Source organism: Camponotus floridanus, unplaced genomic scaffold (assembly GCF_003227725.1).
Source record: "Camponotus floridanus strain SB8 unplaced genomic scaffold, Cflo_v7.5 scaffold2, whole genome shotgun sequence".
In the NCBI taxonomy this organism is placed as follows: Eukaryota; Metazoa; Arthropoda; class Insecta; order Hymenoptera; family Formicidae; genus Camponotus; species Camponotus floridanus.
Genome location: NW_020229325.1, coordinates 3,821,131 through 3,849,011, shown reverse-complemented (window position 1 = coordinate 3,849,011; position 27,881 = coordinate 3,821,131). Strand labels below are relative to the sequence as shown.

General features: G+C 34.0%; 5 protein-coding genes across 14 annotated transcripts; 2 read left to right on the top strand and 3 right to left on the bottom strand.

Annotated features, from left to right (window-relative positions):
- Window positions 1-1,625: 1,625 nt before the first annotated feature.
- LOC105252647 (spastin) lies at window positions 1,626-7,259 on the bottom strand. Of its 3 annotated transcripts, XM_011260138.3 has the most exons (7): window positions 6,285-7,259; window positions 5,953-6,123; window positions 5,110-5,370; window positions 3,497-3,852; window positions 2,984-3,315; window positions 2,594-2,904; window positions 1,627-2,300 (listed from the first exon to the last, which is right to left on the bottom strand). In XM_011260138.3, the coding sequence occupies exons 1-7, from the start codon at window positions 6,823-6,825 to the stop codon at window positions 2,137-2,139; spliced, it is 2,136 nt and encodes a 711-aa protein (XP_011258440.1). In that variant the 5' UTR covers window positions 6,826-7,259; the 3' UTR covers window positions 1,627-2,136. The 3 variants fall into 3 exon arrangements, with proteins under 3 accessions (XP_011258441.1, XP_011258442.1, XP_011258440.1); XM_011260139.3 differs by lacking the exon at window positions 5,110-5,370 and having other exon boundaries at window positions 1,626-2,300; window positions 3,497-3,864; XM_011260140.3 differs by lacking the exon at window positions 5,110-5,370 and having other exon boundaries at window positions 1,626-2,300.
- LOC105252665 (probable transport protein YPL264C) lies at window positions 6,898-10,119 on the top strand. The gene is given in 4 exon segments (XM_025407984.1): window positions 6,898-6,985; window positions 8,880-9,214; window positions 9,473-9,968; window positions 9,971-10,119. Coding segments are annotated over 4 exon segments (1,068 nt in total).
- Window positions 10,120-15,014: 4,895 nt separating this feature from the next.
- On the bottom strand, window positions 15,015-21,834 carry LOC105252648 (zinc finger protein Xfin). Of its 4 annotated transcripts, XM_011260144.3 has the most exons (8): window positions 21,696-21,834; window positions 20,435-20,790; window positions 19,757-20,224; window positions 19,274-19,669; window positions 18,334-18,459; window positions 17,747-17,983; window positions 17,181-17,508; window positions 15,016-16,946 (listed from the first exon to the last, which is right to left on the bottom strand). In XM_011260144.3, exons 2-8 carry the CDS (start codon window positions 20,755-20,757, stop codon window positions 15,510-15,512), a joined length of 3,315 nt encoding a protein of 1,104 aa, XP_011258446.1. In that variant the 5' UTR covers window positions 20,758-20,790; window positions 21,696-21,834; the 3' UTR covers window positions 15,016-15,509. The 4 variants fall into 4 exon arrangements, with proteins under 4 accessions (XP_011258444.1, XP_011258445.1, XP_019883529.1 ...); XM_011260142.3 differs by having other exon boundaries at window positions 15,015-16,946; window positions 19,274-20,224; XM_011260143.3 differs by lacking the exon at window positions 21,696-21,834 and adding an exon at window positions 20,930-21,567 and having other exon boundaries at window positions 15,015-16,946; window positions 19,274-20,224.
- Window positions 21,835-22,692: 858 nt separating this feature from the next.
- LOC105252649 (flavin reductase (NADPH)) lies at window positions 22,693-24,582 on the top strand. The gene is made up of 5 exons (XM_011260146.3): window positions 22,693-22,986; window positions 23,515-23,679; window positions 23,827-23,916; window positions 24,153-24,284; window positions 24,361-24,582. Exons 1-5 carry the CDS (start codon window positions 22,914-22,916, stop codon window positions 24,504-24,506), a joined length of 606 nt encoding a protein of 201 aa, XP_011258448.1. The 5' UTR covers window positions 22,693-22,913; the 3' UTR covers window positions 24,507-24,582.
- A 16-nt stretch (window positions 24,583-24,598) lies between these two features.
- Window positions 24,599-27,722, bottom strand: LOC105252650 (N-acetyltransferase 6). Of its 5 annotated transcripts, none has more exons than XM_011260148.3 (5): window positions 27,555-27,722; window positions 26,833-27,113; window positions 25,890-26,009; window positions 25,661-25,794; window positions 24,599-25,536 (listed from the first exon to the last, which is right to left on the bottom strand). In XM_011260148.3, the coding sequence occupies exons 2-5, from the start codon at window positions 26,982-26,984 to the stop codon at window positions 25,184-25,186; spliced, it is 759 nt and encodes a 252-aa protein (XP_011258450.1). In that variant the 5' UTR covers window positions 26,985-27,113; window positions 27,555-27,722; the 3' UTR covers window positions 24,599-25,183. The 5 variants fall into 5 exon arrangements, 2 of the variants coding, with proteins under 2 accessions (XP_011258450.1, XP_011258451.1); XM_011260149.3 differs by having other exon boundaries at window positions 27,535-27,720; XR_003122713.1 differs by having other exon boundaries at window positions 25,518-25,536; window positions 25,933-26,009.
- Window positions 27,723-27,881: the final 159 nt, after the last annotated feature.

The following is a 27,881-nucleotide window of genomic DNA, read 5'->3' as shown; positions in this document are numbered from 1 at the left end:
TTATAGAATTTTGTATTAAAACAGAATTTCTTCTGCTTCTCTTTTTTTTATTTCATGCAAGTATACATCGCCGCGCGATATCTTCTTCATATCGAAATACAAGAAATATCAAATAAATATTAAATGAAATATTGTATCAAACATAATTAGATTATATAATGCAACATTTGGAGATACAATTAGTGTGATTTGTGCGAAAATGACGCGTATATAGATGATATTTACTTATAAACGATGTTTACTCCTCTCGCACTCACGTTTTCGCATACTGTAGACATACATGTGTTATATATACAGGATGTGATTTGAAAGGTTTCCATCTTGTTTATTTTGTGATCGATTAATTTTTGTAAAAAAAATGTCAAAAGAGATTAATTTTGTTTACAAAAGGATAGATATCCCGAAGAGGCTGAAACCAATTATCACATTCATACGTTTTTTTTTTGAAAACAAAATTAATCTTTCTTGGCATTTTGTAGAAAATTAGTCAATTACAAAATAAACAGGATGGAAACTTTTCAAATGAATATCCCATATGTATTTATATGCTATATGTTTATATATGTTATATGTAATATACTTATATCATGTCGTGTACAAATCACACGACTATAATGTTTTTTGTACCCTTCATGATACCTTTTTATTATCTGATTGGACGAGCACTGTTTCATTTGAAAATGCAGTCTTTCTACTGTCATGATAATGGATCGGGTCATGTCATGGTGTTAAATTGGTTCGCTCGCGTCAACTTTATAAATAATATATGTATACAATCGAGTATTTATAATTTTGTAAATTTTCATTACATTATACAATTGCAAACTATGTGCTTAATCACATTTGTTTTCTTTTTTTAAATATCTAAAGTTAACTATGGTAATACATAACGTTCTCTCTCTAATATTTGTTTTTTAAATACAATTTATCACATAAACAAATATCATACATTTCAAATACTAGTAATCAAATACTATTGAAGAAACTTAAGAAGCTGAGAGAATCATGGAGCTAATAAATATATAAATACGCATAAATAATAATGTACTTTTAATATCGGAATGGTAACGTTAAAGCTATGAGGAGAAATCAGAAAGTAAGAGATTTCCCAAATTATGTACTTTTTTAATACTTAATTTTTGGTGAAGTACTTACATTTCTCAAATTATATCTACATTACTTTTCAATATAATCACCTTTCCTGTTGTATTTGTTTAAGTGAAAGATCCATGTATTAAAATATCTGTCGAATTTTGTAATGTAGCATTTTGTAATGTAGCATTTTGTAATGTAGAATTTTGTAATGTAGCATTTTTGTATTTCATGCTTGACATCATCATTTGATTAGAATCGCTCGCAGAGGTGAAAATTGTGAATACAAATGAAAATCTGTTCTAATCAGATAATGTCAAGTAAAGTTTAAAAATGGCTACATTAACAGAATCCAATCTTTTATCGACAAGATTTTGAAACGGATCTTTTATCGACAAGATTTTGAAACGGATCTATCAGACAAGCTTTAACAGAAAAAACGACTATATTGGAAAATAATGTAAGAATATATTTATTTGAAAAATGTAAGTACTTTATCAAAAACAAGGTATTAAAAAAATATATAAATTGTGTGAATCAATTGTGTGCACTTTCTCATTTTTTTTTTTGTACATGCTAGATTATAAATGCAAATATCTGAGCATTAAGTAGAAATGGAGTATTATGTATCTCATCAATGTGAAACATTCTTTGACATACATTTTACTTTAAATCACTTAAAAAATGTAAGTTTTATTAGTCACAAAAGATCGCTCTAATGTAAAAATAAGGCAAGAATTGAACAACTACATTTATAATGCTAGGTGCAATAACAATACGAATCAATCTAGTAACTTGTTTGTTGTTAAGATGAAAGTATCTTAGGAATTGAAGAATATATCTTCTTTATCTTCCCGCTCGTCCTCTTTATAAACATCGATATATCGTTCATTGAAATTGAATAAAAATGCAAAAATTGTTTTTGTATCGAGACATTCGATATTACATGTTTCTTTCGTTATTTGTAATGCCATTGTAATTCCGTTTTGTAGAATATATCTAATTCAAAATACGATTATTCTCAAAGTCCAAATGATTCTTAAATCAAAGACTCACATCTCCGTATTCGAAGTTCCATTTTTCATAAGTAGTTAAACTTGCCGGCGAAACGGATCTACGAATTCTCCTGAGAGAATCACGGAAATCTTGCATTGTGATATTACGAACAGAATTGAGATCCAATTCTTTCACCTGATCTGGATTCAGTTCTGAGAATAACACAAAAATAATAATTTTAGTGTTATTTATAGTTAGTGTCTAATTAAATTAAGATAAGATTTCATAGATCTTTTCTAAAAATGAATTTTAATATAGAAATCTAATAAAACTTTTTACATCTTTACCAGATTTAAAAATGCACAAAATTAAATAATATATAGATAAAATAAAATTTAAATTTCTAAAATCTTCTAAAAAGGGATTATGTTTTAAAATTAGCAGCCAAATTTCCATTCACAATTAAAAACACAAAAAAAGCCCAATAAAGTTGATTTAATATTACCTCTGATAGGTCCAAGTGCTGCATCCTTAGCTAAACCAGTCAAATCACTTCCTGAGTATCCCTCTGTTAGGACTGCCATCTCGTTCAATTCTTCGGGTGTTAAAGGATCATTATGCTTGGCCAAGAGCCTCTGAAGTAATACAATTCTTGTCTGCAGATCCGGCAATGTAACATATACACGTTTTGTGAATCTCCTTAAGGCAGCTTCATCCAATTCTTGTGGTCTATTTGTAGCAGCCATAACGAGCACTCTCTCTTCAGGATTACAAGGCAAACCGTCAAATTCTACTAAGAATTCTGTTTTTAATCTCCTAAAATGTCAAATTGATACCTTGATTTCTTCGTCCACGGCTTACAAACGAAGTGTACAAAATAGAACAAAGCATATACCTGGAAGCTTCATGTTCGTTATCTTTTCTCTCGCTTAACAACGAATCCACTTCATCGATGAAAATAACGGACGGCTGTAATTCTCGTGCAATCGCGAACAAAGCTCTTACTAATTTCTCACCTTCTCCGACGTATTTGGATGTCAGACTAGCGGCGGAGATTGAAAAAAATGTTGCGTGGCACTGAGTTGCAACAGCACGCGCCAACAACGTTTTTCCGTTTCCTGGCGGACCAAACAATAACAATCCTCTAGCTGGTGTTCGCAAACCAGTGAATAGTTCAGGTCGTAGCGACGGTAGAATTACCATCTCTTGTAAAGCTTGTTTTGCAGTCTGAAAATCAAAATTGTAAAGTAATTAATGAATCAATATTGTAAAATAATTAATGAAAATAAAAATAACGTTTTATCAATTTAGTCCAAGTAAGGAAAACAATTTGATTAGAACAGAGAGAAAGGAAGGAGAAACAAGAAAAGAGAGAGCTAAAAAGAAAAAAAGGAGGAAAAAAATATACCTCTTGGCCAGCAATGTCTTCCCATTGTACTGGCGCTCCTCCTTCTAAAATCTCATCAAGAATCACTTGCGTAAGTTTTGGATCTACGCCTTTTAAGATAGGTACTTTTCTAGTTGGCGTGCTTCTGTTACTATTTGAGGTAGTGGGTGTTCCTGGACGTCGAATAGGTGAACCATTGCCCGGTACGGATAGCTGTCTTTTCACGGAAGGCGGTGTAGACGATGGTTTGATAGGCATAGTCCTATGGCAAGGTTGAATAGGAGTCGACCTACCCATGCTTCTTGGCAATGTCTGACTCTTGCTCAGAGGTGTTCCCGTTATCCGTTTACCAGGAACTGATAATTTTCTGCCAGATGCTGAAATGACATCTGCATTTGCAAATAAAGCTCAAAAATAATAATGTATCATTTTGATAATATAAAGGAATATATATATATATATATATATATATATATATATATATATATATATACATACATACACACACATATATATTATATATATGCGCACAACTACTCTATAATTATTAAAAAATAAGCTTTTCCTTTTAGCAAAATTTCTGAAAATGTATGATTTTACAAATATCTCGTTTTTCTAACATGCTAATATAATAATATGCCTTTGCTGTTTTTTGAGTCTTGCAAATTTTGATAATTCTGATGTAATTAAATTTAATATTTACATTTTTATAATGAAATATTTAAAGAAATATTATTTGAGTTGATGTAAAATAAACTATTTTTTAGCAGCAAATGGCACTTTCTAGCTCCAAATAAGAAGTAGATATTATTCATATAGTGTTCGAAATGTGTCAGGATAATTTAATATTTTGAAAAATATGCATTTTATAAAAAATGTTTGATAAAACTTGCAGAATATAAAAGATCTTGGTTTAACAATTTGACTTTATGTTGTACAATTAAATTAAAATCATATTCTTGGAAACTTCTTGGGATAAAACCGTACTACAAGATGTTCTCTCAAAGTCAAACAACTTTTATCTAACACATTTTTTAATTTTGCATATTTTTTGAATCTCAACTTAAATATAAAACACCCTATACATAAATTTTAATTCAGTTTAAACATTAAATTATTTTATGAATAATAGAGCTTATAGAATTTTTAACTACAAACTTCGAGAAATAAGCTAAACAAAGAATACATCTCATTGTAATTCTAAGTAGATTAAATAATATATAATGAAAAAATATATATTATGACTTTTTCAAATACAATTGTGTTCATATGTATATATTAAAATGCTTAATAAACTTTGTCTGTATTTGATAAATAACATGTTAGATCTATTTGCAAAGCATTATAATGAAAAATTTGAGAATTATATATAGAAATCTAATTCTACAGCAACAGAAAGAAGCATTTCTAAAAAGATATAACACGGCGTTGATGCATGCATAACTACAAGCTTACATTCGTTGTCTAGCTAAAATCCATGTGAAATGTATGATATGCATTAGGGCTAAGAAAGAACAAGCATTTGTTTCAAATGAATAATATGAATCAAAGGAAAGGAAGACACTATATATATTATTTACATGCATTCGACTCTTTTATTAAAGTTTAAGTGCAAAATCTCAGACGAATAATACCTTCAGTAGTATGACAGTTTTTTGGCGAACGTGGTTTTAGCTTGGGAATTTGGGTACATATAGTCTGGCCGCTATTAACTGTCGCGTTTATACTGTTCGTGTTCTTAGTATGATTAGCGTTAAATGAAGTTTGAGCAGTTTGAAAAGTGTGTATATTGCGGCGAGCCCTCAGATGCTTTCCCAAATGCTTGCCGTCCATTTTATTTCCAGCAGCGCGATACTGATTGTTGATACCCAGCTTTCTCAGCTCACACACACTCACTACAAAAAAGGAAAAAAACATTCTCTGCCATGCTGCAATAGGCTAAAGAGAAAATCAGGCTGATCTCTTCCACAAGTGTACCGAAAGAGTACCGATGTATTAAATATCACTATTGTTAGTATCAAATGTGTGATTACTCCAATTGCTATACAAATACTGCTATATGAAATTGAACTATTAAGTATATTAGTATATTTGGAATAAATAAATTTGAACGTTATTTTGCCTCTGCAGAGAAATGCAAAATAAAGATTAATTTGTGCACAAGAAATATAAATCATACAAAATTATTAAACGCGACATGCAATATATAAACGTACACGTTCGTACATGTGGAAGAAAGTAAAATAAATTGCACACGAGCATGCCAAGTACATCGATATCCTTTCTCTTGCCATTGTCAAAATTTACCTTTAGACACTTTGTTTTGCAAATAGAACTGGTATGAGAGAGAGAACAATATTGCATCGATACCGACAAATTTATCATATTCACAAGTAATAGAAGTTTATACCATAGGTAAATAAGCGTGGAGTAGCTTAGTCGATGCGCAAAGCAAATATAATGACGAGGATACTAACCGAGGAAATCAAGCCTATCTTTTGCCATTGCCAAGTTTGTACACATCTTGTCATGAAGTCTTTGTGCGTGCTCCCATACTTCACCATGTCCACCGTTGCACTCTACAGCTATTCCTTTTTCAAGTTCTCCAATCCCCTTCTTGTACAACTCGATCGCCATTTCTTTCTGTCCTGTTGCAAGAAGTTAACACTGATCAGATATTAAATTGCATGTGCAAAACAAAAAATCTTAGACTATACTATATTAATTTTATAAAATATAAACATTCTCTTAAATCTCTATATTATAGTTGTTGCACATCTTTAAAAAATTGCACTAATAAATAATATACCTTCATTATCTTCATCAATCTTGAGTGCCTTGCTGATAAACTCAAATGCTCTGCGATGATGGTGCTTTTGCTTGGCAAGTAATGGATCTCCAGGACCTGGCCCGATCGGACGTCTAGGCAATTGCGACATGATCTCTCCCTCTACCTGACCACTATTGGTCAAACGACCATCCGTCGGTTTTTGCCCAACAACAATCTCCAACTGGCAGACCTGTTTGGACGCTTGTCTACGCTGGATCAACTGAGACGTAGAGGTATACAGATACTTGAACACCATAAACAATTGGTATAGCAGAGTCCGTAGCACATTAAACAGCAGTATCAGCGGGAAGGAGACAACGTAGAGATTACGCTTGTGCACCGATGGCTGCGGACCGTCCAGGAAGCGATGATGACTGTGGTGATAATGATTATGATGATGACCGCCGCAGTTCACCGTTGTTGTGGTTTTCTCGCCGTTCTCGCTCTTTGTCACGCACAGCTTCTTCGGCGACTTCGTGCCGAATTTTCGTATCGGGCGTGCGCCATCGCTGTAAGACATCTCCTAAGGATACGGAAGGATACTCTCCCCGCTACTACTACTGAACCGCGCCGCTCGTGATCGCCGTCGACGATGGTGGCAGTCGCGGATGGTCGCGCCAACATCCCCAATGTAGCGATCGGGGAAGATTTGTCGGAGGAGAATACTTACATCGTTCCCGGTTGACCGTGCGAGAGTAGGACTAAAGGAAGGAGGAGATGCTACGGGAAGTCACGTTGAGAGATTCGCGGAAATATTTCTTGGAAATAACAACGGGACGGTGATGACGATGGCGAATCAACTTCTCGTTCGCTTCCTCCTTGCGTTCCTCTCTCGCGAAACAGCAATCAACGAAGAAATGCGATCCTTCACTTTTGAGCATCGCTTGTTTTCGTCCGCTCACTCCGATATACCTGGCATTTCCCGGTGGTTTACTTCATCCATGGATAATGTAAAATGTATAGATTAGAGAAAAGATTGATAACAGAGAGAAGACTGAGAGGTGTCATGGCCTGCTTTTAGGTGATCCCTGAAATATGAATGCGATACGCCCTCTATGGACATTGAAAACGTGGACATGAACTACAAAGCCAATGTCCATGAATGTTCTCAGAGGGTAAATATATAATGTGCACAATTTCTGGTTTTATTCCGTGCTATGTGCACGAAATGCCGGTAGCACCAGTGCTGTAACAATTAGATACTTATGTATATAAATTGATAGTAAATTAATTATTAAATCGCGAAAGATACTGTAATATTCAAAGATGAAATAAATATTTTTCTATTACTCATTGTCATATTTATATTTTTTTATTTACAAAACACAAAATGCCTGCTGTGGGATAAAAATATTTTTAACCGTATTTCTATAAATCTTCTTTATTAGCAGTAAACTGACTCTTTGATATTTATCAACCATTTTTTTATTTTTAAAAATTTAATTATTAATACATGTATAGAATTTATCAAATTAATCACTGATTCTTCTGAAGTTTTTATACAATAATTAAAACTCGAAAAAGATAGACATTGCAAAATATTTTAAGTATATCTTTTCCTTTATATAAAATATAAAGAATTCATATGTTCACTTTAATATAGCTAACATTATTTTTACATATTTTTATTATAATTTTCATATCAACATAATATTTTTATGCATAATATTTTTATGCTAAATACATATTACAAAATATATGACAAAATATAATACAAATTTAATATAAAATATAATTCGAAATTTAATACAAAATAATTTATTACATGGAATAATTTATTACACGAAAATATCCAAAATATACGTATAATATAACATTTATTAAAAATGTTTACATAGTCCAGACGAGACTGATCAGCGAAGATTAATTACGCGACATTTATTATTATAATTATTTCTATAATTATTTCGGAATATTTTAGTTATATTTATTTGAACGTATCGGACAATACATATTTAGTTGGGCAAAACAAATTTTGCCTTTTTCAATGTATCTGTTAAGAATACCTACTAAGAAAGAATTGATACATACACAATAAAAAAATTATATATACAATTCCTTTTCTATTATATAAAATCCTTTTTTAATTATATAAAAAAAAGTTGAATCTTGATCTCTCTTAACGAAAATTATGATAATTAATGGAGTAAGTGGGAATTCGTTGAAATTATAGTTCAATGCTCCTTTTGTGTCTAGAAGATATTGTAATCCGAAGAATATATGAAACTTCATTCCTTCTGCCGACCAAACTGTACTTGTACGTAATGATGTATTAATCGCTCTAGTTTTATAAAAGAAATACTTATCGCTCTAACACATAAGACCAATTGTTCGCTTCTTTCTTAACTGATTACACAGTACGAAATAACTTGCTTATCCGCAGACGCCCGGCATTTTACGATGCACATCATATTATTGCATTAAGCCGAAAAAGATTGACAAGCATTATTTCGTAACATCTGCGTCCGTAAAGTTTAGCCCACGAGAAAACTGAGGTGCTTTTGTTTTATAATGTTACATTAATAATGCAATAGCAAAAAATTAAACTTAGCAATAATAATAAACTGTTATTAGCAATTGATAACAATTATTTTGGTAAAAATGAAAATCGATATTTACCTTCAAAAACAAAGACCACAAGTTTTGCTTTTCCTTACAATTGTTTCATTCGATTTTTATCACTTGTCCTGTTCTTCTAGGGTCTCGTAGGTGGCATGACTCTGCCATTGCTGTATTACAGCTTTCAAACATTACCTCTGGAAGATGCCATGGCGATCATATCCAGCTCACCGGTGATCGTCATCGCGCTTTCCTTCCTCTTCCTGAACGAGCCCTGCAGCATCCTGCGGATCCTGATGACCTGCACATTCTTCACAGGTGTCATCCTCAGCAGACCGTTCTTCGAAGACGTAAAAAAGCATATAGAAAACAGTATAAAAGACGTAGAAAATGTTACATGTTGGTATAAAAGGGTAAGTCTCATAGTTGCATTAAAAGATTGTTGAAGGATAAAAGCCTAGGTTTTTTTAAATAAGTAATTAATCTTCTCAAATAAGATATTAGTTTTTCTCAAATAAGAGAATCTCATAACTAAAGAATTTTAAGTTTATGTCAATCTTCACAATCGTCAATCAGGTTAATCTCTCAATCAACATCTCTGCTTTCAGATATCTCCCCTTTTTGAAGTTTGGCTTATTATCCACAAGAGCTACAATTTTATGGGATATCTATGCGCCATCCTAGCTACCGTTTTCATGGCGTTCAATATCGTTGTCATGAGAAAATGCTCGGAGATACATTATTCTATCCTGCTGCTGAATCTATCATTCTGGTCGTACGCCTCATCTATCTTCTTCTACTTTACGGTACACAATCACAACATTTATGAAGTTGTGTTTATAAACTCTTGGTTCATTTGGAGCAAAATTATCCTGGTAGCGTTGATTGACCTGTACAGCCAGATTCTGATGATGAAAGCATTAAAGATCGAAGGCGCGAGTAAAGTATCGATCACCAGGTCGCAGGTCATCATACTGGTATACATGATCGATATGTATACACATGGGTATACCAATTTCTTTTACAATTCAAAGGTACCAACATTGACTATTCTGATAGGGACGATTCTCATCATCTTCTCCGTCATTGGTATGAGCTTCGAAAAAAGATCTACGCCGTCTGCGATTTCAGTTGCCTGCGAACAAAACGATCGAGATCGAATAAATCGCGAGGAAGAATCTTTGAGGGCGAACAATCTGATCTCAAAATCTGTACTTGTGAGAAGAGAATAGGTGCATCTCTCGACAAGATTTAATTTTCCCATTCTCCTTAAAATCACTGACGATATCGAATCGTAACAAGTGATATTAATAAACATTAATGTTAATATATTAATAATATCAATTTATATATTTTTTTTAATCAATTGTTGCTGTACAATAAGTTTCCGAAGAGGTCGATTGATTCGCAAATAGCATTCACGCTTTAGGTTCTCTCCGTATCCTTTTGCACTTCTCCCTACATTTTAATTCTTAAAATGACAATGCGCGACGGAGCGTTTTGAATCTCTTAATAACAATAATAATAATAATAATAATGAATAATAATTATAAAATGACAATAATAATAATAATAAAGTTACATAATCGGTTTCAAATCTATATGTATACAAATATACGTAGTTTCCCAGGTAGAACATGAAACTCATAATGACATCATTATGACGTTATCATGATTTTCTACCTGGGTTTGCAATGATGTAAGCGGGTAGAAATGTTCGTTCGACACTACATATAATATATACATATATATATTTATATCGATGATTTATTCAATGGGAAATCAAAAAAGGTATACAACTACGATTAACAGTAAACCGCTATACCATATCCAAGGTAATATATAATTATGTACATGTGTGATTTTTTCCTCTACTATCTCTCACGTCCCTGACGAAACACGCGAGAATGCGCGATCCTGTTAGTTTTCCTCCTGGAGAACGGACGCTACGTCTTTATTTTCATTTTTCGAGTGTGCTTAAAAATCTATACACATTTCAGAGTTCGATTTACAATTCGAGAGACACACGTAACGTAGGACATACACGTGTCCGCGCACGCATTCTTTTTTCTCTCTCTCCTCCCCTTTCACACATATCACACATTTTTCTCTTTCATTCTGTCTCTCCCGATCAAATAGTGAAATTTTCATCATGCAACACGTTGTTATATTCTATGACTAATCTTACTCTATTCTTATTCTGCCTTATTTTAATTAGAGAAAGAAGTCGTATATATAATTACTTACACTATATACGAGTGACTTCTCACACTTGAAAAAGGTATGTGTGCATATATATGTACTTTTATTTTATCTCGCTCTCATTTCACCCTTTCTCGTTTCACATTGCATATTTTCCCGTCACATCTTTTGCACCCCAATACAAATCGGATACGCATCGTCTTGATGCAATCGCGAAAAATGTAATCGTCAAATTTATTCGGGGAGACACATACGATCGAGGGATACATCGTTAGCGATGTAACAGAGGAATGTATGTCGCGACAAGAATCCTTTCGCGAAGAAGGGCGTAGTTTTCGAGCGATTTACTCACAGTAATTTTCGCAATCTACAAATCTTCCATGTATGTGTAAATATATATATATATATTTACATGTATATATTCCTCTCTTTCTCCTCCGATATCTGTTTTTTTTTTCTCTTATTTTACATTGGTCATATATTTCTCTCGTCCTTAGCGTATAATTCTCGCGACTGTACAAGTAAGGGACACGTATGTCTGTGTGTCTATATTCTGGTACAATAATCATCTCCCTCTTTTTCTCGATTCTCGTATGAAGCAGCTGCGTTTTTCGCGCAACTATATATATATATATATATATATATATATATAGATATATATATTTATAAATCTATGTGGTATTGCTAAAAGAGGAAGTTGTGTTAGCTTTGTCATGTAGCTTGGGACACATGCGATAGAAAATACTACGATACAATTAAATGTCTCGAATAAAGAGATCGTGAAGATTGGACCAGATCGCGAGAGGATGAACGAAATTCCCGACTCACACGACGAATCTCTTCGATGATAATCAATTATCGTCGTTGTGAATGACGTCTATTTTGAAAGATCTTCGATTTGGAAGAAAATGAGACATAAACAGAGACATAAATTGAGTAATTACGATAATTCTCTGTAATAAATACAATAATTCTCCCCATTATTTTTCCAAACATTGTATGAATTTAAAACTTCTTTTCATCCCCTGATGAAGGGTGAAAGCTTTTTTTCATCCCCAAGTTTCCGATGTGCGCGATCTCCCATCTTCACGATATCTAAAAAAAAAAAGATGCTCTTCCGGATTTACTCGCCTACACTTAGGATTATCTTTGCCGGCTTTCAGATGTTAAGCTAAAGACCGTAGCACACACTTTTGCATAAGCGCATAATCATAAGCATAAAAAAATTGATTGGTTCATTTTCTTATGCATATACTTGGGGCTACGATCTTTAATATCCCTATCTTCTCAGACAGACCCGCTTTTTTCGACATTTCCCGGAGAAATAGAAACGAAGTTTTTGAGTAGGCACTGCACGCCGCCGATCCTTGTCATCACAGTATCAAACAATTAAATGTACATCTTACTACACTTCGAGAAATACGGAAATTTTTTCATCGTATCCAAAAATACGTTTTGGCTACAAAAATAGGGCACACGCGCTCGTTTCTTTGTTTCTCCACCATCTTTTCTTTTTCTTTTCATTTTTTTTTTTTTGATTGATTGCTTTAATCAACATCGTGCAAATATGAGTACAAATGTCCGTCTAGAATACAATGTCAGCAGTGGTCTAGAATACAATGTCAGCAGCCGTCTAGAATACAATGTTCAGAGGAGCATACATTCGAGTATTGTTATCCTCTCTCTTTATTTTAAACATTCAATAAAGTCTACGACTGCAACATAAATATACAATATATGTCCTTTTCCCTCTCTCTTTCACTTTCTCTACTCTCTAAAGTTGACAAGATTTTTACTTCCGGTAATTAAATATAATTACCGTAGTCATAAAAAACACATAAAAATTTTATTATCGAGATAGTGTTATCCGAATAATCTGAAAAATTCAAAATCAAGACAAGAAAGTGCATAAAGTGTTGAATCCGATATATTTTTCGTCGTCATTATTTTATAAAAAAATTGAATATATTTGAAAAATAATGATGATTCACATATATCATATTTGATCCAGAGATTGATTATAATTTTGGAATCACAATTTAAAAAAAAAACGGAGCGTCTCGGTAAGTGACAAAAGCAACATCAACTCATGTAATGTGTGCGTAAGAAAGATAAAGCTTTTGTGATTCATCGAAATGGACGTGAAAAGCTGTTTATGCATTAAAAAGTTTATACTATTTGTACTTAAGTCAAAATAAAGCTTGAAGGAAAATCAAGGAATCTATTCAATAAATCATTGATTTTGTTGCTCAAATTGTTCAACATTCGCAAATAGGAATATATATATTATGCATATATACATATTGAATTAAGGACGAATATTTTTACACGGTATAATACGAAAATTTATTAATTAATTAAATAAAAAATTTATTTATTAATAATAAATAAATTTATTAATAAGTGTATTTATTTATTTAATAAATGTATTCATTAAATAAATAAATTATTATTAAATACATGAAAATCATGCATCTGATGAGCAGCAAGACTCTCTGAAAATTAAAGTCAAGAAACTATACAAATTTCTTATAACACGGACTAGCATTATTTATACCGATCTGTATATTTCTTTTTCCCATTTATAGGAACTTAAATGAGAGCTTTCTTATTTATGTGATGATTGGCAACAAAAAAAGGTATCTGAATCAAGCCATGTCAACTTGCAGCCACACACAATAATATGAAGAATAGAATAACAAATTTATAGTGATTTATTATATTTTTTTAAATAACAGCTATATCAGTGCGGCATTTTTATACAATTTTGAATATATGTATATATATATAATATGTATATATCAGTTTTTTCTTATAATATATCAAAAGAACTTGATATATAACTATCTTAAGAAACTAAATTTTATGTACAAGAGACCACAAAGTCGTTAATTTTGTAAAACCCGACAATGTCCAAAGATCTAAAGAAAAATCAGTTTTGTTAAATTTGTGAATATATCGTGATGATTGTGCTGTTGAAGACAATGCTTAGAATTGATTCTCTCTTTATCTTTCTATTCTGTACTCTAACATATGTTTAATATGTTTAATAATATAGTAATGATAGCATACGATCGCATCACATTCAATGAACAGATCACTGATTACGATACAAACAATTGTATATAAACTAAAATTATGTGCTAAAAATAGAAACTAACATTCATACAAATACCCTACATGTAGTGCTATACAATTATTTTATTAATTTCTTGAGAGCAATTCACGCTTTTATGATGATTTTTACAGAGTTACTGTTAATCTTCTGGCATTTTCTGCATTCATGCAATCATCTCTCAAGTTTCATGACATCTCTCGCGTCATTATTATAATTACTTATTGGTAATATAAATATTTTTCAATTAATTTTCTTTTTTCTCCTCCAAAAAAATAAAAGCAAACGTCATAATTAATAGGATAACAAACTTGTAGTTACAAAATAAAGATCTCACGAAAAATTCTAAATTGCGATGCATTCAAATTCACAAGTACTAAAATAAAGGTGGCTCGTGGTAATTCAACACTTTATTCCTTGCCTCTGTTCGCTTATTACGAAAATAAGTTAATCATTCATTCTAGTCGATGTACTCGCACATACACATGGATATTCAGAATTCTTTTCATATTAATATCATTCATCACTGTAATTTACAAAGAATTGCATGGTTTTTGTCTGCATATTATATAATATTTTACTTCTCGATTCAACTTGTATCATAATACTTTCTGTATAGAAAATTGTATAACTATAATCTCATCATCATATCAAGTTTCGTTATTAAAAATTCTAGACCAGATAAAAATTCCGAACAATACAAAAACCGACGGTCCATTAGCGTCGGATATAATGTGGAATAATGTTTTCCTTTAAGGGAGATACAATACTTTTCATATGTCAAATTATAATATATGATATAATGATAATTATATCATATATTATGATATATATCATGATATATAATATAATATAGCATTTCATGGTATCATATACACACCTTATGTCCATTTCATCTATAGTTTGATATAATCAAGTATCCACTCAAACTTCAAAATTGAAACTCTTGAATATTCACGAAAAATATATAATACAAGAGAAACACATCATAAATAATGATAAGCGAATCAAACAATGACCAATAAATCTTCCAATGCGCGAAACATGAAAATTCGAGTACATTCGATAGAACGATAAGTATATATATATATGTTTGAATCATGACGCTTGGCAGAATAAAGAGTGAGGAGAATAGAATGATTGGGAAAAGGAAATGATAATGCGCGATCGAGGATAATGGTGATATAGGAGAGGATCAACAACCGTCGTCTCCTACGAAACAACAAACCTCATCGACTGTGAAGAAATATTCGATTTGATTAAACTAGTATGCTTAAAGAAGTAGAACAAACTTCCGCGCCGCTTTCCGGCTCGGATAAATTATTAAATCAAATGTGTATCGGTACGTGCACCAATAACTCAGCACGGCTGGAAAACACCGCGGCGCACATTTCGCACGTATACTCTACTGCGTCTGGTATTATTGTTTCCGGGACATCGTCCACCGGCGTAATCACACTATGTACAGCGAGCATCCTCGTCTGCGGTGCCGATTCCACCTTCACACTAAGTTTAACGTTGTTATCTATGTTGTCCATGTCCTCAGACACGTCATGCGGCAATATGCTCTCCCCCTCTTCCTGAGCGGTGACAACACTCGCCTCAAAGGCGACTTCCAGATTGCTACCGTCCACCGTGTGCTCCATCAGTCGCACTGGATCACCGCTGTTCTCCAAGTTATTATTATTATTATTATTGTTCTGTAGTTGCAAGTGTTGCTGCTGCTCTTCCACTTCCGGTTCAAGTATTATATCCAATTCCTGCTTTACTATCGTCTTTTGCCTCTTGGATCTTTTCAGGGTAGTTGATCTCTTTTTGGTCGATTCCTGACCCTTACCAAGTGTGAGAATATTGCCGTTATTATTCCTGCGATTGTCGCCGGTAGGCGAGGACTTTGGTACGCCTGGCTCTTGTTTAATATTCACCATTAATTGTTGTTGTTGTTGCTGCGTTGGCACATCCTCCTTTGCCGGTTTCGAGAACATAGCCGGTGTAACCTGCAGTTTACCTTCAATGTGGTAACTGACATTTTTGGTACGTGGTCGATTCCTCTCACCACCGGGGAAAATACCAGACTTGTGCTCGTTTGGCATCACCTTCGGCGTCCGTGTTACCATCGTCTTCGTTTTCTGACCCTTCTTCGCGCCATCGCTACCCACTTCTACCGGTACTCGCGTTTTTTGCGTGTGTATCATCTTCGGTCGGCCCGATTGGTTCGAGGATTGCGTCTCTTTCTTCTCCTCTTTGCGAAGTTTCTTCTTCGAAAGTTTCGACTTAGACGCGTTTAATTTGGAATTGCTCACGATTGAGTTTATGTTCTGCAGCGAACTCTCAAAACTCTTCAGTACATTCTGGTAACCTTCCTGGACATTTGACCGTTGTTTATTTTTCTTGCCAAGTTTTCGCTTCGTGTTGTCCTCCGAGTCGGAACCGCCGCCACCACCGCCACCGCCGCCGCCGCCGCCAACACTGCCACTACCGCCAGTGCCACTTTCCATCATGTCGTACGAAAACTCATTCTTACGTACCACTGTATTCGTCTCGTGTGGCTTCAACTTGCGTCTCCTCTTGTACTTGCGCGGTCCGGTTTGCGGCTGACGACTCAACGCAGTATTATCGTCGCAGTGCTGTACTATGTGTGCCACTATTTCTTCAGATGTGCCGAATGACAAACCGCATACTTTGCATAAAAACGGCGTCACACTGCCCACGCATTTTGGATCCGGCCCGGAATGATGAGCGCGCACGTGTTCTCGAAGAACCACCTGCGATGAACAAAATATAAAATTCAATTATTTATTCTATAAAACATCTTTTAAAAACGGAAAAACTTTTTTTTAATGTGCATGAAATGTAAAATATTTAAAAAATATAATTTAACATTATTTCAATGTTCTATTACAAAAATTCTAATATTCAAAATGATATGACGTTATCGTTAGATTACAATTTATGAAGCTTTTCCGTTTATATTTTCACGTAATTTTCTAACAACTTACTCTTTGATTGAAAGCCCGAGAACAGATTGCACATTCATATGGTTTCTCGCCGGTGTGAATGCGCTCGTGTTTTCTCAACGTACCGCCATCAGCAAAGGCTTTCCAACAAAACCGACAGCCATAGGGTCTCTCACCCGTATGGATACGTATGTGGATCTGTTGCGAACTGCGACTTCCAAAAGTTTTACCGCATTCGCGACATGGGAACGAGCGACCACCCAACTCCTTATTATGTGAATGACGGTGACTAACAAGAGCCCTTCCATCGGGGAATTCTTCGCCACATTCATCACAAGCTACCATTTTATTACGATGAGATACCATATGTCTGCACATAACACAATTATTTATCTAATTATTTACATAAAAAAATGTACGAAAAAAATCTTGTTTAAAATAAAGAAGAATTTAAAGAATTACAAATAAGAAGAAAATTAAAGAATTACAATAGTATTACTATAATACTTTGACCATATTATTATGAAATATAACGTAATATAAAGTAATAATATAACGTAAATGCATACGTCCAGAGAAGGTAGCAAAAATTTTGTCATATTTATTACCTTCGCAATCTGGCTTTACTGTGAAAGCGTTTCGCACACTTTGTACAACTAAAGGTCTTATCGACATTATGCACCCACGAATGTTTCAATAAGCTTCGTTTATCCTTGCATGTTTTGCCGCAAAGCGTACACGTATTCGGTGGCGCGTCCTCGGCGTGATTCTGTTGTACGTGTTCCGCAACTTCAGCTTCATCGCGGCATCTCGCCCCGCACAATAGACAACGGCGACTAGGAGATCTTGTTTTAAATAAAAATTATCAGATAAATATATATATACAATATATATATATATATATATATATATATATATATATATATGTATGTATATGTGTATATGTATATATTATATATATACACATATTTATCTATATATATATTTATGTATGTGTATATTTACTGTGTATATTATATATATATTTATCTGATAATTTTTACGTCTACCGCGAAATTCATTCTATTCGAACAAGAGAAATCCAAATTGCTCCGTATACAATCAACATATACTATTGCAATATATTTTAAAATTGAATACTATTTTCGCGATTATGTCAATTGCTGAATAATGAAAGAAGAGAATGCAACTATACCTCGAAGCATGAAATTCTGCATGTGCTAATAATGCTAATGCCTCCTCGAACAATTCTCCGCAAACATTGCATGCATGATGCTGACTGGAACCCTCCATTGTGTCCACTTCTTGCTTGATATGAGCTCTATATACACAATATCAATCTTTACATATAAACAAATTGTTGATATTAATATTTGCAATACAAATTTTTAAATTATTAAAAATAAAAATGTATAAATTTACATATGAATGGCTTAGAAATGTCAAGTGGTCACATTCAAAATAGATTTCGAGTTATTAGCAGATTTGAGATAGAAATAATGTGATGTGTCATCAATTAATATAACTACATTGAATATTTGTTTTTCAATCAGATTGTACAGTTAAATATTTTTAGATGTACTTATAATAAAAGCGAAAGTCTTTATTTCTAAAACTTCTTTTTTTTTTATACTACTTGGCATCTGAGTCATTCATAAAAGATTAGTATTTATTTTAAAAATTATTATAAATATAATTAGAAATATTATATAATAATTATTATAAATATATATATATATATATATATATATATATATATATAAAATAAAAATATTCTAATTATACTGTAATTTTAATTGTGAGATTTTTTTTAGTTATTGATGCATACTTGTGTTAATTTTTCTACACATACACACACAAACTAAAATTTACATATAATAAAAAGATTAATTCCAAAAAAAATGCTAATACTTTTAATAAATTCCCTTTTATAAGTTTCTTTTATATAATTCTTCAACATTCTCAACGAAGCATTATGATGCTTTAAATATAATTCCATTAAAAAAATATTACTTTTCTTAAATCTATAAATTTGCAATTGTTGATAACTTAAAAATTTATTTTTATGAAAAAATTGTTTTTATCTCATACCTAAGCCATTGTATTTAAAAAGCGATAATTATTAGATCTCTTACTTTTGATGGCGTTTGAGCAGATCCAGACGATGAAACAGTACCCCACAGGTGTTGCAATAAAACTCGCCAAACTCTCTCGTATCGCCAGTGTAAGTGGTATCGTTATCATATTCCTCCGTGTCAGATACCTGCTGGGGAATAGTACCGCCATGTTTGTCGCGCATATGATCCCGCAGACTGCGGACATCCCAGCACATCTCGCCGCAGGTGCATTCGAGTGGGCTGTCACCACCATGAATCCGCGCATGTGAAGCTAAAGCCTTTTCTCTAGCAAAGCCGATACCACAGAACTGACAGACGTAGGGTTTGGTCGGATCAGTAACAGGCCACTGCGGTGATTGTTGCTCGACAGACATCTCGTCCATTTGCCACCTCGAACTGGACGCGTAATTGCCGCTGCGGGCAAAATCAATCGGGTCGATCAGGTCGTCTTCAAGTAGCGAAAGCGTGTCCTCGTAGTTATCGTACGGTTTATACACATACTTGCCCATCTCCATCTTGATGTTATTTTCGATGTTGTTGCGCTTCGGCAGACCAACCGCAGTATTGCTCTTCCGCTTGCGTGGCGCGCTCGATTGCACCTTCTTGCGTCTACCCTTGGTGCCACCTGTTGTCGAGTCCTCCTCTTCGGCTTGTAGAGAGTCTTCGTCGTTCAACTCGTCCTCCAGACCGTCCCGTGACGGCGGATACGCGTGGGTCTTCAAGTGATTATTTAAGTCGCACTTGCGTACATAACGTGCTCCGCATAAGTTACAACCATGTGGCCGATCTGTCTGATGCGCCACCATATGATTCATCAGATTCGCCTTTTTGCGGAACCTACGGCTGCAGAAGTCACATGGATATGGTCGGGCGTTCTGGTACGAGTCTTGATCGATCGGCAACGGTATCTCCATGTCGTCATACTCCAGCAAATTGTCATGCGTCACCTTTGTTTCTGGAATCTCGACCCTTCAAAAGGAATAATTTATTACAATGCGGCAAGTTTTGAAAAAATAAAAAAAAAAGTCAACTCTGTAGAATCTCGATCGAAGAGTTTTAAGAGCATAGAGATATCCTAGATCAAAATACTAAATCGTTAAGATAATACATATAAAGCTTTGTTAAAAAGATGTATCGATTATAATAATCTTTCAATATACATATTTATATTGAACTTACCCATCATCTGGACCAGGTCTATCCCAATTATCGGCTATTACTTCTTCTGTCACCTGTATATTCAGATAATCGTGACCCTGATCTTGTGGTACAATATAGATAGATTCCATATCGGTGGTCTGAGGTACCATCAATATCTCAGACTCTGTTGCAGACGCTACATCAGGAACAGATTCAACGGTTTCCTCCACTGCAACTTCCTCGCAAGCGCCTATTACCTCCTCCTCTGAAGCGACCAATTGTGCTTCAAGGCCGCATATCACTTCTTCGTGAAGCTCCACATCTCCCACCCATTGCAAATTTAGATCCCCGGCGACGTCCATTTTGTTTGATCCTCTATTTGATCACTGAAATCACTATAACATATTATGGATTAATAAGTACCTGTGTCTCGCTAATTTATATCATATCTTATAATTATCATAATCGTATAAATCAAACTGGAATTGATTTCGCAAACTCATTACACGAACAAAAAGCCTTTCTTTCACAAACCTGTTACACAGGTCGCATCCCACGAGTTTTACACAACGGACAATGATTTATTACTCGACGTTTGCGTACAATTGTATACGTTCTTATCGCAAAATCGTCGATTTGGTCTCGAGACGCAACGCGCAGCAGGATGATTCTCCGCGGATTTAAGATTACATCATAAGAAGAGGCTCGCCTCCGTCGAGAAATCGCGATCCTCGAACACTTGACACGATGTTCCCGGAAGGACGATCCGACTCCCGAGCAACACACGAATAATTCTCGGCCAAAAGCCCTTCCCCCTCCCTTTTCGTGTAAACCACGCGACAAACGATAATCGGAATGAACTTGGCTCGAACTCGGCTGACGAATCGTCTTGGTTGCGTCGCCGATCGTGTGTCTGTTGACGTCCCAGCTCTAAGGTTATAATTATATAGGTTATAGCGTTTGTGTAACGAGAGAGGTTATAACGAGAGGGAGATACGTCAGGGACGTGGCGTCGTCGGGCCCGGTCGCGCCAACACGCTGGTGTATCCGCGACGTCGGAAGCGAGGGGACCCCGAGGACGAGCGGCGCCAAGCGCCCCGAGGAGCGAGAACGGACAAAGCGCGACGAGGCGCGCGCGAGCGGAACCGCCGTCTCTCGGCCGCTCTTCGCGCGGCCCCTTTCTCTTCCGTCTTCCGGAGGAAAACGCGCGCGCGACAGGATACGCGGCGTCGCCGCGCGTCCGGCCCGGGAGGTCGGTGCGGGAGTCGCGGCGCGTCCGTGGATCGCGAGACTTACTTACTGTTAAAGAACCAGACGGCTACGACGCAGCCAGTAACCTAACCAAAGAGCACTACGCGGTCGAAGGAGTGCAGCGTCGACCTTCGGTTGTTTTCAATCTGGTGGGGGATGCGTTTAGAAATAAAACGTGACAAAATGGCGGCGACCCGTAATGAAGCGCGCGCGCGCGCGCGAGCGTCCATCTGTCACGGGTGCGGGATGACGTGTAGACGGGAAAGTCGTCGCTTTGTTCGTGATTTCGGCCAACGATACCTCGATGCAGCCAATAGGAGGATTCGCTTTCCAGGGACTTCAGCGGCAACGCTTTTTATATGCTTCGAGAACGCGTTCTATTGAGGATTCATCGAGATCCTTGTTTTTGTGCATTTTTCAAAGCGTTGTTCTAAAATCGTGTTCTCAAGTGGAATTATGAAAGGTTTTGATTCGACCGTTGTCATTGTCAGTCAAAATACACTTGTCTCTCTCTCTCTCTCTTTTTATATGCATATTTATTATACATAATAAATCGAGAGACACGATGATTCGTTTTATCTATATGTACAGAAATAATAGATCATAATTTATTACAATAGATCATAATTATTACTCATTTAAAAATTGAAAAAGGGGATGGAATATAAATAGAATGAAATTAGATAAGTTGACTCAATAAATTATATTATATTAGATTATTATATATTCATATATAAAAATATTAAATATGTAATTAAATAAATATATATTATTATAATTATATATATATATATATATATATATATATATATATTTAATGTAATTTTATAATATAGTTTTATATAATTTTATAACAGCAATTAATTTAGGTTCTATATATTAACATAAAAAAATTTTAAAATCTAATATTAATAACGAATATATATAAAATACATAATAAAATATTTTCTGCAATATATTTTTAATTTTTCTTTATCAAACGCTAGACGCAAACTTCTAAGAAAAAATATATTAATTATGTATTAAAAGATGGTAAATATGCCATCTTGAACAAACAATAGAAACGATAAATAATACCTCTATTGCATAAGGAAGATAAGCTGTATGTCAATCTGTATTATCATTGTTATCACCGGTGCGGTTATTAACATATTCGCGGATGACATCTCGTTTTTCTCGCGATGCGCGCAAAAATGATTCGTCATTTTTTATCTATCGACACTTATAACCGTGCGTGCGGCTACGTGTTAACGCATTATTCGGCGAGATGAAGCGAGTCGTGATATTCGGTGCTACCGGAAACACCGGCCTTTGCTCTCTGACATCGGCCGTGGAAAATGGTGAGTTTTCCGATCCCAATACCACTTGCATGTGTGTGTGATTACGAATTTCATTCGGTCTCTCCGATTCTTGATAGTGACATGGTGCACAGCTGATAATGTCATTCTGTTTATTGTGGTAATTGCGTGTAGTTAGTGTTGTACCGAAGCTCCTCTCCGAATAATTCGAGAGTGACGATGATCCATGCAAGAGAGATCGTTTTCTTTTCCTGATGTATTTAAAATATCTCTGATGTACTTAAACTGATGTACTTAAAATATCTCTGATGTACTTAAACTGATGTACTTAAAATATCTCTGCACAAAATGATGCAATGATATAATTAATATGAAATCGTATAGACACTAAGCAAATCATTTTGAATTAATGTATTGCCTTTATCCATTCAATATAAATTATATATAAATAATTGTACTTATGTAAGTAATTGTACATGATGTGATTTATATTGCGCTGTAATTATATATCTAAGTATATGCATATTAGCCTTTAAATTTTATTTATGATATTTTTTATAATATTATCAGGCCTGGATGTAAGAGCCTTTGTAAGGGATGAAGCCAAAATTCCTGAGAATCTTAAAAGTAAAATTGAATCGGTCGTCGGAGATGTCACTAATGCAAAACAAGTTGCAAAAGCGGTAGCTGATCGAGATGCTGTTGTTGTAGTCCTTGGAACTAGAGCAGACTTGAGTATATGCAGAGATATTATCTTATATTACTATTATAACATAAAGTAACATATGTTAATATATGTTTACCTATTTTATTATTTTATATTATATGTAACATAAAGTAACATATGTTAATATATGTTTACCTATTTTATATTATCTTTAGGTCCTACTACTGTGTTATCTGAAGGCTTAAAGAATATAATAGATGCCATGAAAGAGCACAATGTTGAACTAATCTCCGTATGTCTATCTGGTAATAATTAGGAAAAAAATTCTAAAAATGACAAAATAAAAAATCTATTATATTCAAAGACAAATTATACATATAATTTATTTATTTATTTTTGTTTTATGTAGTGTTACATTTTGCACTGAATTGTTTAAAACAAAAATTATCTCAGTACTTCTAACATATTCAGATTTTCTATATTTAATTATTTAATACTTTATAATTGTTTTTCTACAAATGTCTATATTAATTGCTTTCAGCATTTTTATTTTTTAAACCTGAAGCAGTGCCTGCTATATTTAGGGATGTGACTGAAGATCATCAACGCATGTTTGATATGATCAAGACAAGTGAGCTAAAATGGGTGGCAATATTACCACCGCACATAACAGGTATATGTAGGGAGAATGAGAAAGTTGGCCCTTATATTTTCCAAAAAATTTCACAAATTTTAATTTTATATTTCAGAAGCACCAAAATCAAAATATATTGTTACATTTGACTCTTCGCCTGGACGCTTAATTTCCAAACATGATTTGGGCGCGTTTCTCGTAGAGTGTCTTACAAAACCTGAGTATTACCAAAAAATCTGTGGTATTGCCACCACTTCATGATGTAAGAAGAAATGGAAGGATACGTAAATAATGAAATGCATGCATTTTTCTAGTGAAAAAATATATTAAATATATATATATGTATATGTAAATATATATGAATTATATACATTTTTGTGTAAATGGTGTTATCGCATTTGACAAGTTTAACATCTATATAACTGATATGAATTGCATGGATTAAGACAAGCGTACTTTTGCATTATTTTGTCGAACAAGACAATAAGGAAAGCATAATACTTAAAATAAATATAGAAGCGCAGTCTGACTTGCAAAATAACTTGTACTAAAAAATTGAGAAATCTATCTATTTACTAATTATAAATTAAAGTTATAAAAGTAACTGAAGAAATGAATTATAAGAACGGTATTTGGTTTATATCGTTCGGTTAAATTGAAAAGTCTAATGCACTTTACCTTTCATGATTATCCGAAATGATTTGCCTAATCAATGTGCACTAATTAATACGATTTAAGTAAAATATTGCTCAAATTTTCTATTACAATACGATATGTTAAATTATCTATTCTGTCCTATAATTTACCCTGTTCTTTATCCTTTTTTGTCATCGATTTCATTTTAATCATCGAAACCGTTCCACTTCACTTTTAATCGAATGCGAAGATTCAGTAAGAACAAGGGAACCCTCAGAGGTATTTTGATATAACGCTATTAATCATAATTTTTTTACCATATGCGTTTTTTGGGATAACATTCGCGTGTCGAAAAATTTCGATAATTGGAACGTCGGCATCGGGGGTGGTGGCGGCGGTGGTGGTTCTCCGGCGGACTGGGCGTTTCGTTCTTTAAATTTTGTCCTGCCGAAAGGAGGACTAGCAGTTATGATGTCGTTAATGCCATACGCTTTAAACGGATCGCACACCTTGTATCCGTTTTTATAATAAAATACTTCTTGACCGTCCGTTTTTAGATATATATTCTTCAGGCCTCTTTTCGCAACGTATTCTTCCATGCCACGCAATAATCTAGATCCCAATCCTTGAGATCTACACCTATAGTCGATTACAACTGAAATATTATAGATTCTTTATTATAAAATGTTAAATGTTTATTTATTATATGGTGTATATATGACCTGAATTAATAAATTTCAAAACTGAATACATGCAATAGGATAACTGGTTTTGCTTACCAGATTCTATGAAGCAGCTAATTTTTGATCTAGCAATCAGAGATATTTTGCAATGTCCAAGAACCTTGTCCTTATCATTAATCAGAATCAAGCATGTAGGAAAATCGTCGCAAGATACATTCAGAGATTTCATACTGCAATTTAACAATACAAGAGCTGTGAATTTGTCGATACATTCTTTCTATCTTTTTGTAGACCGTCTTTAAGAACTAAGGGGAACATAACACACCGTGCAGTTTCGCTTCGAGGCCATTCAGAATTAAGTAACTTACAACAATCTCTGATCAAATCAGGCCGATGGTGGAGAGGTATCACTACGTACTTAGCAGTGCTTTCCGTCATATTTTGCCTGCAATTAAAATTTAATGATTTTGAAATTTCTTTATTATTAAATTCAATATTATACATAAATCTCATATTTTAAATATATTTTAATTATTTCATTTAAGTATCGCATAATTTCTCAATTTTTTAATCATTTCTCTAATAGTAAAGTGTCTATTACATATTCATGCAACATAAAAAAAATTTATTTTAGATCTATCATTTATTAAATTATTTTGAAAATAAAATCTTCAAATTTTATAAACTATTCAGATATACCTTCCTTAATTAAATTTACTGCTATGTGTAAAATGCATAAATTTTATTGTATATAGATCAATCAATAATATAATCAATATATATAAATATTTTCCAATATATATTTTATATATATCCCCTTTCATTAAATTTTATTTAACATACAAATCTTTATCTCTATCACGCTATAAATACATTCTATATATAAAAAACAGCTTTATGAGTTTGTGATAGCTATCAATATCTATATATAAATATAAGCTAAACCATAATCTGTAAATCTTAATCAATATGTATACATATTTTTGACATGTGTTTCACCCTTTTCAATCAAATATTTTTTAAAGGTGTCCAAATCTCAGTTGACATATACATCCTTCCTGTTATATATCTATAATTATATTCCACATATGAATATAACTATGAACACAAGTACAGCTAAGAAAGCATTTTCTGCAAGTGATTGTCGCAATGAAAATTTTATTAATCTATTGCACCGCATTCTCGCGATACTTGACACTCAGGTGGACGTCACTGACATGACAAGTGATCGCGAAGCAGAGGGAGGGCGGCAAAGAGGGTATTCTTACCCGCCTAATTTCTCAGCGAGGTGGAGAGCTCGTTTGCGCGGACTCGAATGGGAATGGCATCCCGGTGGCGACGGTGTCATCGTTTTCCGCTCCGGAATGATATTTCGGTCTGATTTTATCCCCACCGCGTTATGCCGAATAACCATTCCCATGTGCGTCCCTCTCGTGCGCACCCGTCCCACCTCTCTCTGATCCCCGGTTTCCTTTCATCTTCTCGGGTTTCTCGAGATTTTGCATTGTTCCTTATACATCTTCCTTATTGACTAGCCAAGATTCGCTTTCTGTTAAAAATGTTAACATACTTCGATATATGATTATATATCAATACACTTCTACCCTACATTTTGCTCGATTCCTGTCGTCAATTTGCTAAGAATTGAAGAATTTAAAAATTTTGCGAGCATTGAATCTATATTTTTCTGATACAATGTGTCAAATCAGCTGTATTATATCACGTTTTCTATTTATAACATATGTAAGATACGATTTGTCAATTATGTAAAAGAAGAAAGGAATTTGAAGTGCACTTGGAAATTTTCAGAAAACGGATAAGAAATTTAAGATTCTTATGAAATTATTTCATAAATTAAAATATATTAATCTAATTAATTTAATAGCATAAGGAGTGCGACGTTAGAGAAAAGTTTTATCAATATATCGAATATGCAAATTAACGACAGAAAATACAAACATCAAAAGAACCTCTAAGAAATTCCACCCACGTCTATCTAGGAAAGACTCAATGAGAGACAGTATCCGCGTCTGTCCGTGACCGATTCTATTAACGTTCGTCTCGACCCCGAAAGCCCCAAAGCGACCTTTTTTTCTCGGTATCTTACTTCTCCCCGTAACCTCTATTCTATATGCGGAATCATGGTGGTAGTGAGTGACCTGCATTCTCGCGCACGTGACATCGGTGACGTCACGTCGCCGTACAACAAACGCGACGAATCAGCAAGCGCGTAGTTGACGTAGAGTGCTTCTTGGGCGCATCCAATAGGAGAATCTCTTTTCTAGGGACAAAATGTCATCACCTGGGAATATTCGAA

What these genes read in the sequence shown, in the direction of transcription:
- LOC105252650 (XM_011260148.3), bottom strand. Translation starts at nt 26,984, where the DNA reads ATGGGAATGGTTATTCGGCATAACGCGGTGGGGATAAAATCAGACCGA. An exon ending in CTCGCTGAGAAATTAGGCGG is followed by an intron (nt 26,010 to 26,832) that starts GTAAGAATACCC and finishes TTTTAATTGCAG; the next exon opens with GCAAAATATGACGGAAAGCA. An exon ending in TAGCTGCTTCATAGAATCTG is followed by an intron (nt 25,537 to 25,660) that starts GTAAGCAAAACC and finishes ATAATATTTCAG; the next exon opens with TTGTAATCGACTATAGGTGT.
- LOC105252649 (XM_011260146.3), top strand. Translation starts at nt 22,914, where the DNA reads ATGAAGCGAGTCGTGATATTCGGTGCTACCGGAAACACCGGCCTTTGC. An exon ending in TGGAACTAGAGCAGACTTGA is followed by an intron (nt 23,680 to 23,826) that starts GTATATGCAGAG and finishes TATTATCTTTAG; the next exon opens with GTCCTACTACTGTGTTATCT. An exon ending in ATTACCACCGCACATAACAG is followed by an intron (nt 24,285 to 24,360) that starts GTATATGTAGGG and finishes TTTATATTTCAG; the next exon opens with AAGCACCAAAATCAAAATAT.
- LOC105252647 (XM_011260138.3), bottom strand. Translation starts at nt 6,825, where the DNA reads ATGTCTTACAGCGATGGCGCACGCCCGATACGAAAATTCGGCACGAAG. An exon ending in AAACTGTCATACTACTGAAG is followed by an intron (nt 3,853 to 5,109) that starts GTATTATTCGTC and finishes ATGTCATTTCAG; the next exon opens with CATCTGGCAGAAAATTATCA. An exon ending in AAGACATTGCTGGCCAAGAG is followed by an intron (nt 3,316 to 3,496) that starts GTATATTTTTTT and finishes TTTGATTTTCAG; the next exon opens with ACTGCAAAACAAGCTTTACA.
- LOC105252648 (XM_011260142.3), bottom strand. Translation starts at nt 20,757, where the DNA reads ATGGACGTCGCCGGGGATCTAAATTTGCAATGGGTGGGAGATGTGGAG. An exon ending in GCAGAATTTCATGCTTCGAG is followed by an intron (nt 17,984 to 18,333) that starts GTATAGTTGCAT and finishes ATTTAAAACAAG; the next exon opens with ATCTCCTAGTCGCCGTTGTC. An exon ending in CTCGGGCTTTCAATCAAAGA is followed by an intron (nt 16,947 to 17,180) that starts GTAAGTTGTTAG and finishes TGTTCATCGCAG; the next exon opens with GTGGTTCTTCGAGAACACGT.